Source organism: Meriones unguiculatus, chromosome 16 (genome assembly GCF_030254825.1).
Source record: "Meriones unguiculatus strain TT.TT164.6M chromosome 16, Bangor_MerUng_6.1, whole genome shotgun sequence".
Taxonomy (NCBI): Eukaryota; Metazoa; Chordata; class Mammalia; order Rodentia; family Muridae; genus Meriones; species Meriones unguiculatus.
In genome coordinates this window covers 53,519,747-53,532,485 of record NC_083363.1, presented here as the reverse complement: position 1 = coordinate 53,532,485, position 12,739 = coordinate 53,519,747, and the positions used below count along the sequence as shown (strand labels likewise).

The 12,739-nt window shown below is 39.5% G+C and overlaps 1 protein-coding gene across 9 annotated transcripts in view; it reads left to right on the top strand.

Annotated features, from left to right (window-relative positions):
• The window catches only part of Phf3 (PHD finger protein 3), a 77,094-nt gene extending 66,303 nt beyond the window's left edge, over nt 1-10,791 (top strand). For all 9 annotated transcript variants that reach the window (XM_021649831.2, XM_021649828.2, XM_021649832.2 and 6 more), the window contains 5 exons: nt 275-470; nt 1,365-1,512; nt 3,524-3,613; nt 6,755-6,950; nt 7,178-10,791. In XM_021649831.2, the coding sequence (XP_021505506.1) occupies nt 275-470; nt 1,365-1,512; nt 3,524-3,613; nt 6,755-6,950; nt 7,178-9,285 (2,738 nt within the window). In that variant the 3' untranslated portion in view covers nt 9,286-10,791. The remainder of the gene's footprint in view (nt 1-274; nt 471-1,364; nt 1,513-3,523; nt 3,614-6,754; nt 6,951-7,177) is intronic.
• Nucleotides 10,792-12,739: the final 1,948 nt, after the last annotated feature.

The following is a 12,739-nucleotide window of genomic DNA, read 5'->3' as shown; positions in this document are numbered from 1 at the left end:
TGAGTTAGTACCGGTAGAACCCTCCACAGTGTGCTGTAAAGTGCTTTTCAGTTAGCTTAGTTCTCTAAAAGAGGGTTGTCATTGGTAAATTTCTTGTTGGTTCTCAGAATAGGTATAACAACTTGCAATGAGAAAACATTGCAGATATATATTACTATAGGAAATGTTACTCAATAATCGAATCAGATAAATTCAGATCACTTTAGAAAGTAAAAGTGAATGAAATTTTTTAAATTGCAGGTAACAAGTTTATTTTGATGTCTCTTGGCTTCAGGTCGAATGGCACCACCTGTAGATGATCTTTCTCCAAAAAATGTGAAAGTTGTTGTCGGAGGAGCACGTAAACATTCAGACAATGAAGCAGAAAGTATAGCAGATGCACTGTCTTCCACTACAAATATTCTGGCTTCTGAATTCTTTGAGGAGGAAAAACAAGAGTCTCCCAAATCAGCATTCTCCCCTACTCCACGGTAGCTTTCCTCTCAGTCATAATTCTATTAAAAATCATTGCTTAATTGTACTTATAAAAGTGCAGCTACAGAAAAGTGACATTTCTTGGGGATTTTTGAGAAAGTAACTAAATCTACTCTAGGCCAATTGAGATAAATGAATAGGACTTTGAGGGTTAATTTATTTGGAATGGATTTTAGATTTAAGAGATTTGCAGAGGCGGCTCAGGATTTAAGAACATTGGCTGCTCTACCAGAGGACTGGGTTCTATTCCCAGCTCCCACAAGACAGCACATACCCATCTGACTCCATCTTTAGAGGATCCACTACCTTCCTCATAATCTAACTCCAGTTTCAGAGGATGTGACAACTTCCTCTGCCTTCATATGCAAGGATGTGCACACGGTACACAGGCAAAACTCCATACACATAAAATAAAAGCAAGTAAATCTTTACAAATAAACCAGAAGCAAGGGGTTTAAATGTGCTGATCCCAAGAAGCAGGGCATCCAGCTCTGGTTGTGTGGACGCATGCACATCTTTGAACCTTGTCTACCTCAGGCGAGTTCAGAAGGATGTCTTTGTAAAGCGTGACTGTGTGGTTGTGATTGTAAATTTATAAATTGAAAATGCAGACCTTTTATTGATCGATAGCTTTTATTTTTATCACCATTTATTGATGGTCTTTTTTGACATAAAATAATTTTAAAGACTATAAAAAAATGGACTCATTCATTCACGTTCATTTATGCGTGTATGTTGGACAGCACTTGTGGAGGGTAAAGGACAACTTTATGGAGTTGATTCTCTCTTTCCACCTTTGTGTGGGTACAAGGTCCTCAGGCTTGGTGGCAGTTATATACCTACTGAGCCATCTGGCTGATGTGGTTGCTAACTTTAGTATCCTTTTCTAGTCCAGAGATGCCCGGAACTGTGGAAGTTGAGTCAACCTTCCTGGCTCGATTGAACTTCATCTGGAAAGGTTTTATCAATATGCCATCTGTGGCAAAATTTGTTACCAAAGCCTATCCTGTCTCTGGATCCCCTGAGTACTTGACAGAGGTACTGTAAACTTTCCTGCCTTTTCTTGCATCGATTTGCCTGTGTTTCTGAAAACAGTGGGCAGGGTGACATAAGGTTAATAATAGCTTTAAAAAATCTTTTAACCCATTTATTACATAAAACACTGGCAAGTTTATGGCAAATACAGCCTATGAAAAAGGTGTTTCATTGTTAAGAAATGGAATTCCTACACTGTTCATGTTTAAGGCCTATAGTACCTACCTGTCTTTGTCACTGTTTAGACTGAGAAGTAAAGCTTGGCAGTCTCAGAAGACCACTGACCTGTGGTTGGCTGTGTATCCACAGGAAGAAACTGTTAAATGATAGAAAACAAACAGCAGTAGCATAATACTGTGGCTAGTGATCAGATGTGACATTTTACAGCTATACCAAAGACAAATAGTAGATGTGAATTGTATACATTATTTTTGTTTGTTTGTTACATTAGCTTAGCTTTTTCATTTATTCTTAGTCTTCTGACCATAAAGACAATGTTGTTGAAATAATTCATTTTAGATTTCAAAAAGTCTAAAACGTGGTCATTCTCTGTAATGTTAAGGTGAGTTTTTTGATTAGACTGAAATTTTCCTGTGTCAGTCTTCCTCTTCCTCTCCTCCTTGTTGGTTCTAGGTGTCCAGCCTGTGGGTCCTGTGTGCATGCCGCAGGCCAAGCTACAGTCATGGCCTTTTACATTACCGTTGTTTCTAGTTACTGCACAATGCCACTGTTACACAGTTGACTTTGCCAGATATTTAGGGATGTGAATATTGTTACAGAGAAATTAAATGGGCCAGTGATGGTCTTTTTAGAAGAAAAAAAAAAAAGCTTTAAAATTTTTAGATTTTCTTTAGATCATTTTGAAGCTAATTCTTCTTTTACATGGATAATTACGTCTTGGACACTTAGACCGTTTAACGTTGAATAAAGACATTTTTTTTTTCTCAGTGCCATAGTTTGAATGTGGTTACTTTCTGGAACTCCATCTCTGCTTTTTAGTTTAGTTTTATTGGGGCTAAAATCTCAAAATATTGAAAACAAATAATGAATTGAATAAACTTAATTCTACTTTTATGACTTTTCCTTGGTCTTCACAGAAATGAAAAAATAGCCTGAATAAAGTTTTAATTATCATTAATGGTTGTGATTAATTATATATGTGTGTGTGTGTATAGTGTGTGGGGGGGTGTTTGTGTATAACACCAAGACTACACAGATAAACCCTGTCTTGAAAAACCATAAGAAAAAGTGTTGTGTGTTCTTACAGAGTTAATTTTTTCTTTGCAAAAATATGCTTTGTAATTAAATTGCATAAAATCAGAACTTCGGCTATTAATAATTAAGAATGCTTCAAAAAAACAAAGTTAAGAAAAAATCACCAGGCATAGTGGCACACACACTGCTAGTCCCAGCACACGGAGGAGAGGCAGGAAGATCTCTATGAGTTCAAGACCAGCCTGGTTTACATAGTGAGTTCCAGGACAGCGAGAGCCCCATCATGAGACCCTGTTTCAAAAAACGAAAGTAATGCCCCTGTCCACTGCCATAGACAAGCACTGCAGAGTAGAGACATTGAGTTTCTTAATGTGCTGCTCCTACTGAATATACACTGTGCTGTGTGTGCTGGCCAGTGGCTCTTTTTCTTGTGCTTGTCTATTCTGACCTGGAGTGACCAGATTTTTGTTCATAGTGTTGAGACTCTGTTTGTACCTAACAGTACCCACCTTAGTAACTACATTTTCAGTATTAATTACTTGAAGTTGGTGTTTGAGATAAGCTCAGTTGCTGTCTACTGAATCTTGTTTTCTGATGTAGTTTTTTCTGTGTGTTCTGGGGATTGGTTGAACCTTGAGTTGTAGTGCTGAGTGTATGTTCTACTATGTTTTCAGCCCTGTTTACATGCTTTTATTATGATTCAAATCACTCTCAAAGGTATACATGTATGAATCATTGATATTGTAATGCAGACGTTCTATTTGTTAACGGCTCTTTTTTTTTTTTTTTTTAACCATAGGATCTACCAGATAGTATTCAAGTAGGTGGCAGGATATCACCTCAGACAGTTTGGGATTATGTGGAAAAAATAAAAGCATCAGGCACCAAGGTGGGTAAAATTTTAAAACATTTCACATTTTATATGTGAAATGTTTTTAGAATCTAATTAGAGCCCAGGTCCCAGCGACAGACTGTTTTTTAGAACAATGTGGACAGCTTCTTAGAAATAATGTTTTGGTTGACCCCTGGAATCCACATGTGAACACATAAACTGAAGTAAATCCATTTACTCAAAGCAGTGACTCTCTGCCTTTTGGTGTGTGGCCTCTGTAGCTACTGTCAACACTGTGGAAGGACCTGTGTTATATCAAGTATGAGATTGACCTGTTGTATTCAAAGCTCTGACCCCAGTGGTCCCGACACTGCAGAGGCCTGTCCCCTTTGTTGGTTAGGATGCTGCCAGGCTTAGGGCTCAGGTTTGTAGGATCATTTGGGAAGTGGGCTGCTTCTTTTCACTTTATCGTTTCCAAGAGTGCTTGCCTTCATCAGGCAAAAATATTCAAAACTCGCTTATCAGCAACAGATGGGGATAAGGGAGGGCAAGGGCAGTTTGTCAAGTTTTAAGGTAAACCCCAGAAATTGCAGTCATCTCTTTACCTGAGTTGTAACTGGCAAGAATTTACACAGCTGTATGCAACTGCCAAGGGAACAGGAAGATGGAATTGTTACTGGGTGGTCATGTGTCAGCCTGAAATTAAGGTTCAGGAAGAGGAGAAAGAGGAGACTATAAATTGGGAGATAATCATTACCTCCATCATAGTAATATTTCTTTTCTTCCATGTTCTCCATATATTTTCTGTAGTTTCTTAAACTCAAGGGAATAGTACTGAACCAGAATAATTTAAATCCTTCCTTTGTAAAAGTTTTTCTCTTCTCTTTTCTTTCTTTTTTCCTTTCTTCCTTTCTTCCTTTCTTCCTTTCTTCCTTTCTTCCTTTCTTCCTTCCTTCCTTCCTCCCTTCCTTCCTTCCTTCCTTTCTTTTCTTTCTCTTTCTTTCTTTTCTTTCTCCTTTATCTTTCTCTGTCTCCTCCCTCTCTCTCTCTCTCTCTCTCTCTCCTCTCTGTCTTACTCTCTTTCCCAAAAGGGAGAGTCTTAAACTGATAAAGATTTTTCCCCACAATATAAACTTTTAAATTAAATTAATATATGTTACCTCAAAGCAGTTAGAAGGTTACTGAACTCAGGAGGTAGATAAAAACAGATCTCTTGAGGCCAGTCTGGTCTACATGGCAAGGAAAAAAAAAAGTTATTGTGTTGGCTGCTATATGTGTGTGTGTGTGTGTGTGTGTGTGTGTGTGTGTGTGTACTTAATAGCATGCCTTCAGCTTGAAATGATGTATAACATAATAGTAGCTTTAGATATATTAGGAATATGATGTTATTAAGACAGTTTGGATATCCCTTATCCACAATGCTTGTGATAGAAATATTTCAGATTTTGAACTTTTTTGAATTTTGAAGTTTTAGCATATACATAAGATGATACCCTGGGAATGGAGATCCAAGTATAAATATGAAAGGCATTTATAGGTTACATAAACCTTATAAACATAACTGAAAGTAATTTCATACAGAATTCTTAGGATACCTGCCTTTGATTGCATCTTACCACCGTAGACAGGTGTGGGATTTCCTAGATGTGGGCCTCTCAAGTTTCACAGTTGAAAGCATATGTAATCTTCAGATTGGAGTTGTAAACCTGTATGTACCATCTAGGACGCAGAACCATAGCTTAGCTCACTGATATTTTTCTTGTTCTTGTGTCAACTTAAGTTTTGTTGTGAAGCAGGCCTTTTTCATTTTAACTGACTTCCTTTAAGAAGAAATCGCAATTACTAAAGTAATACCAAGTTATGATTTTCTTTTTATTTGGAATAAAGCCAAGAACCCCAGAGATAAGCAAGAAATTTCTTGAGTTAGCCAGTCACCTTAAAAACTTACGATCTGTTGTATGTTTGTGTTTGGAGTCTTCTCAAAACCAAGCCCGCTTTATTCCTGTGTCCAAGTTCCATGGGCTGGGTTATCAGGTTTGCATGTTTGTGTGTATTTAAGCCTCTCTTATCATTTACTTCCACTTTCTGAGGTTTCAGTTGTAAGATATATGATAAAAGAAATATTTTCCGTGTTGTGGATGTGGGTCACCTTTGTGTCCAGTCAGACTGTGTATGCTACCTTCATACTACGTATCTTGTTTTATTTAATAATTCCCTCAAAGCATGAAGTTAATGATGCTATATATATATGGGTGTGTGTGTGTGTGTGTATACACACATATATATGTATATGCTAAACATAAAATAATTTATATTTTATGATAGGTAAAATATATACATATATGTAGTGCTGTCTGTGATCTCAGGCATTTATTGAGATGTCTTAGGATGCATCTCCTACAATAAGGGACCACCTTCTTTTAGATTTAATTATTTTATGTAAATGGATACTTTGTCTGCATGAACCAGCTACACACCAGCAAACAGTATCAGACATTCTGGTAATTGAACTCAGGACCTTCAGAAGAACAGTGAGCCATCTCTCAAGCAAGGAACCACCTTCTATGATATAGCTGTGTGGTAGTCTGGGACACTGTTACTTCAGTGTATGCAGAACACAGAATTTATATCCCTAGAAATCAGGAATTGTGCAGATACCAAAGGACTTGGATTTCAACACTGGCTTTGCCACTGATGATTGTGTAACCTTGAACAATTTCATTGTGCCCAGATAGATGCCTTGGGCCCGTCTCTCTTTCTTCCCTGTCTTCCTACCTTACCCATACTAGGCAAATGTTTTACTGATGAGCTATCTCCATAGACAGTTTTTATCATGAGACAGCCTCTCCTAAATTGCCCAGACTCACTTTGAAGTCACTACGTAGCTCAGGCAGGCATTAAACTTGTGATCCTTCTGCTTCTCAGTCTTTCAGGTGACTGGGGTTACAGGTCTGTAGGCATATGCCCTGGCAGGTCTCAGTTTGTTATGGGAAGTTTTCAGATAGTACAAAACCATCATTAAACCAGGAAAGGTCTTTTCTTAGAAGTTGTTTCCTTTTGGTATTCTAGTTTCTATTTCAGTGGGGAACTGCTTATTTGGTAAGCACCAGAAAACTCAAAATAAGAGTATTGCTAGTTAATAAACTGTACTTAAAACCAAGCTGCATTTAAGCAATTGTTTATTATTCTCTTGAATAGGAAATCTGTGTGGTTCGCTTCACACCAGTAACTGAAGAAGATCAAATTTCTTACACTTTGCTGTTTGCGTACTTCAGTAGCAGAAAGCGCTATGGCGTAGCTGCTAACAACATGAAGCAGGTTAAAGATATGTACCTTATTCCTTTGGGTGCTGCAGATAAAATTCCACACCCTCTTGTGCCTTTTGATGGACCTGGTAGGTATATGTTTTGGTAATAGAATAAGACTGAAATAAAGTGGGAGGGGTAGGTTCAAAGTAAAAGGCATGGATGCTTTCTGTCTTAGGATCCAGAGATAGCGTGCATGACAGGGCTGGCCACCATTAACTAGCTTGTAGGGAAGTGCCTGTAAACTGGACCCTTCTATGAAATGATTGAAAAGGACTGTCTGCTTAGAACTGTTCTCTTTGCTTATTTTCTTCAGGACTTGAGCTGCACAGACCTAATCTGTTGTTGGGTCTCATCATTCGTCAGAAGCTGAAGCGGCAGCATAGTGCTAGTGCCAGTTCCAGTCACACAGCTGAGACCCCCGAGAGCACCCCGATAGCCTTGCCACCTGACAAAAAAGGGAAAATGGAGTCATCTGCAGAGGAAGCAGCAGAGGAAGAGAATGACTTTTTCAATTCCTTTACAGCTGTGTTACACAAGCAGAGAAACAAGCCCCCACAGCCTCTTCAGGAAGACCTGCCAACAGCAGCCGAACCTCTAATGGAAGTCACCAAGCAGGAGCCTCCAAAACCCTTAAGATTCCTTCCTGGGGTCCTAATTGGCTGGGAAAGTCAACCTTCTACTCTGGAGTTAGCAAATAAACCTCTTCCTGTGGATGACATACTCCAAAGCCTTTTGGGTACCACTGGTCAAGTGTATGAGCAGGCTCAGCCAGTTGTAGAACAAAGCACTCTTAAAGAAATTCCTTTTATAAGTGATCAAGCCAACCCAAAAGTAGAGAAAATGGATAAAGTCGAGGTGACTGAAGGTGAAGCCCAGGAGGTAACAGTTAAAGCAGAAAATATTTCAGAATCTACAAGTAAAAACTCAGGGGTAGAAGAAACTTCTTTGGGATCCTCTTCCATTTCTCCAGGGCCTTTTGCAAGCCTTAGTTTGAGAGGGAAACCGCCAGATGTTTCCACAGAAGCATTCTTAACAACTTTGTCAATGCCACCAAAACAGGAGGAAGCTGGAGAAAACAAGGAGAGAGCATTAAAAAGACAGCTGCTCCCGGATCAAGAGAATAGTTTGCAAGATAATCGGACTTCAAGTAATTCTCCATGCAGGCCCAGCACAGGAAAGGGAGTCATAGATGGCAGTGTGGGCTGCAGTGAAAGTCTTGTTGCTAACACGAGATCCCCACAGTTTATCAACCTGAAAAGGGATCCCAGACAAGCAGCAGGACGAAACCAGCAGACAGCTTCAGAGAGCAAGGATTCAGAGAGCTGCCGAAACGGAGAAAAGCACCCTCTGCCTGGTCCATCACAGAACAAAGAGCTCTTAGCAGAGCCAATTAGTGGAGAAGGAAAGTTGCCTTCTGTAGAGAAGAACACGTGTGTAGAGCAGAGCGATGATTCAGAGGCTGGGCAAAACTCGTTGCCTGTAGAAAATTTAAATTCTTCACAAACAGAACATGCCAATCCTTTACAGGAGGGTGTTTTAACACAAAATATCGAAACTGTCCACCAGTTTAGAAGAGGATCGGCTACAGCATCATCTCATTTTGAAGTTGGAAATACATCCCAATCAGAATTTCCTTCTAAGAGCATCAATTTTACTTCCAGGAGTACCAGCCCCAGAGCAAGTGCAAACTTTCCCCCCGTGAGGCCACAGCAGCCCAACCTCCAGCACCTCAAGTCTAGTCCCCCTGGATTCCCATTTCCAGGACCCCCAAACTTCCCTCCCCAAAGTGTGTTTGGATTTCCACCACATTTGCCGCCTCCATTACTTCCCCCTCCAGGATTTAGCTTTCCTCAAAATCCCATGGTTCCTTGGCCACCTGTTCATCTCCCAGGCCAGCCACAACGTATGATGGGGCCCCTTTCACAGACATCAAGGTACATGGGCCCACAAAATTTTTATCAGGTCAAAGACATTCGGAGACCAGAAAGGCGCCATAGTGATCCATGGGGTAGGCAAGATCAACAACCAGATAGGCCTTTTAATAGAGGTAAAGGGGACCGTCAGAGATTTTACAGTGATTCACACCACTTGAAAAGAGAGCGTCATGACAAGGATTGGGAGCAAGAATCTGAAAGGCACAGACACAGAGACAGAAGCCAGGAGAAAGACAGAGACAGGAAAAGCAAAGAGGAAGGACATAAAGATAAGGAGAGGCTGCGGCTATCACACAGTGATCGAGCAGCAGATGGGAAAGCAAGCAGAGAAAGTAAGAACACAGACAAGAAGCTGGAAAGACCTAAAGGTGAAGACCATGAAAGGGAGAAAGAGAGAGAGAAGAGTAAACATAGAGAAGGGGAGAAGGACAGAGAGAGATACCACAAAGACAGGGACCACACTGACAGAGCAAAAAGCAAAAGGTGAAACTTGCAGGCTGTTTCAACATCCCATTTTAAAAACTGTTACATGCTATGTATCTTTATAAGATTGCCTGGTAGGACTGTGCCAGCTTTTAAATCTTCACCATTGGTGGTTGCCCAGCAGTAAACCGCTGGTGCGGAGTGCTCTGCGCCAGTGCCCACCATCTCTTACTCACACCACTGTTCTACTTACAGGAATTTAATATTTTTGAAAGTTTTACAATGCTGTATATTCAAAGATTTGTTTTGTTAATATGCAATAAAGGCTTAGAAATTTTAGTTTTATTCCTTAATTGGTAAATATGGTTAACTATGGAATATATTTACTGCCTCTAGTGAATGTCCTTTATATAATGACTAATTTGAAAGTAAGCTGTACTCTGTACATTTGTTTTCAATTGCACTGTTTTTAACGGAAGTATAGAGGAGCAACAAAAACGCCAAGCGACTTCATAATCAGACCATACTAACTATTTAGTGGGGCAATTCTTGACTACAAATCAAAAGCCCAAGGAGTCCATGTATTGCTTTTATCTGCACTCATTGAAGGCATTTCTTACCATGTACTGCAGTGTGTGGTAGGCCATATCCTTTCCTTTCTGGCTCTTCAGAAACTTGAATACTTAAGCTTGTACATGATCTTGTGTTTTGCTATCCTTTTTACTGTAAAATGTAAATATTTTAAGGGATATTTTGATTCTAAATATGATAAAAGAATTTCTCACCTACTTTGTGTGTGTGACTTGAAATTCAGTAGTAAAAAAGGTTCTTGAAAGCTTCTTTTCCTTGAGACATTATTCTTTTACTCAGCCAAGAATATTGTAGGCATAATGTCAGACATCACCTAAGAGAAGAATGGTTGTTTTAAGTCTTAGATGAATCTCTTCTGAAGAGGCTAGTGTTTAGAACTGCCAGCAGGGAGCTTTGCAGTTATGCACTTAGTTGCTATTATGTTCCTGAAAAGTTATATATGATCAAACTTTGTTATACGACTCAGTAATCATTGTAAAACTGCAGAACTTCTAAGTGAAATGTATTTTGAATTTTTTTTTTTTGTAAAATGATTTGTTTGTAGGGCAACTGTAAAATTGAATATGCCAGTTTGACTTGAAATAGAAAATACACAAGACTGTTGTTCTTTCAGATCTAAACTTACCTATACCCCGAAATACATCCTGTGCTGATGTTTAAAACATAAAGCAGTAGCTGCCAGATGATGTTAACACTCGGGACCCAGTCAAGAGTGACCATTGTTCTTACCTACTTGTACCCATGACGAATTCAGTAACTCCACAAAATTAAGAAAATTGTTTCTAAAGGAGCATTACCAGGTTTTTGAAACTGAATTAACCTTGCTATTCTTACTAGAGAAAATAGTCAAAACATTTTGTCTGAATTGCAAGGATCGCAATATTCTTTTTTTCCATCTTTGCCTCTGAAATTGATCATCATCATCATGAAAGTTCTAAAATGAAGGGTTTTCATTTAAATAAAAGTATTTTTAACTTTGGTCTACTTTTATTTTGGAAGTTAACTTGATAGAGAAAACAAAGTCCTCATACAAGACCAGTCCTAAAGCTAATCACTGTTTATATGAATGTGAAGAAATGGGTTTCTTATCCCACCTGTGTCAGTTAATCTACATTTACAGGTTTGTGTGCTTTGTGGGTGGGCCGGACACCTGACTAAAGGTACAAGTGAAAAATAATGGGCTGTTGAATGAAAAAAGTTAGCTGCACTGAGTCCTTGAGTGCCAAGTATTCTGTTAGCATTCATGGTTCATGAGAACTTTGGCCAGCCTTGGTAGGTGAATGGTTAACGTAGAACTTGGGAATCTGGAACCTGGGAAATGGCCCAAGGTTAGACTGCTGGGGTCAGAGTTGGAGTTGCAGTCAAGCCCTGCTTTCTTGTACAGTCCCATGTGTTTAGCAGTTGTACTCTGAAAACTGAGAATGAGAGGGAAGCACTCTTGTCCTGTTAGCTTGGAATGTTCCCACAAGCACTTGGAATTCTCAGGTGACAGACAGTTTGCAACCAAGAGAAACCATCACTAGAGGAGTATCCATTTCCTTACCTGTTGAAGCTCCTTGGGCCACTTTATTTCAGGTCATAGTCACCTTCCTGTATTTAAAGACAGAGAAGAGATGCCCAATTAATGTCACCATCCCCATCATCTTCAGGCGCCCTCACCCTTTAAGGTTCAAGTGATTCCATCTGCCCACCGTAATGAGCCTTCCTATGTGAAAGTCAGTTGAATGGGTGTTCTCTGACCTCTCTCTGCTATGCAACCTGACATTTACTGGCATTGCAGGGGCTAAGATGGAGATACACATCTTAGAGGTGGGAGTCATTCTCTCTGGGCTTATAAATTGTGAAGTCTGGAAATACTAAAGTCATTGCAAATGTCAGCAATAATGAAGAAAATAGAGTGATGTTGAGTTCTTGGTGTCTTACGTGATTTCAAAGCATATCACATAGGATCTTTTAACATCCCATGGTAGGAAAAGCAGAAACGTTCTGTGTTTGTTACATGAAGTGTACAGAGAGAAGTGCTTTCACCAAGCATGTGCCAGGGCATCTCTGGGAAACACTAAATTCTTCTCTGCTTGCGTACCTGCGTTTCATCATGCTCTTGGAATTCATTACTGAGCGTCAGAGCTTACACATGGTGAGAGAGATGACATCTGGGTGTGAGACTGTAGCTGTGGGGAGCTTGTTGAGGTCACCAAAGCGAAGTGGTGGGCTTTACTGTTTTGTTTTTTCTTGCTGTGATTGAACCCGGGGCCTTGTCCATGCTAGGCATGCACTCTTCATTGAACTACATCTCTAGCCTTCCTTAGTAATTATTAACTTAGTAACTCTTACTAAGTTTTATTAACATTTGTTAATGTAGCAATTGTGTGAAGCTGTAGCGCAGCTGGTAATTTTTTTTAACATAATGTGTACAATCTCCAGTACCACGTAATCTAAACAAGGGGATGTGTCCTTGTAATCTTCACAGTTTGGAGTGGAAGCAACTGCATGATGATTTTTTAGGCCATCTGGGGTACATGAGACTTTCTCAAGTGTTTAATAATAATAATGGCAAGAAGAGTAGCTCCCACAGGAAGTTTAGTAAGAATGTCATTGGTTTTATAAATGTATTTTTCAAAAATTTCACACAATGTATTTTACCATCCATCTACCACCACCTCCCTCCCCATGTCCTCAAAGCAGGACGACTTCCTGGCTCATTAGCCATCATTTGCTAATAGCTTCTATATCAAGGGTGAGCTCATCTGTGCTGAAATTTTGATTGTTTTGCTTTTGTGCAAGTAATCACAGGTTACTTGCATAGATAAGTGCATCAGCCAAGTCATGCCCTGAATTAAGTATTTTCACACTTCTTCCCATCTGCCAGCTCTCTTCCCACCCCCTTTTCTGCAATGTTCCCCAAATTTTGAAAGCGGAACATATTT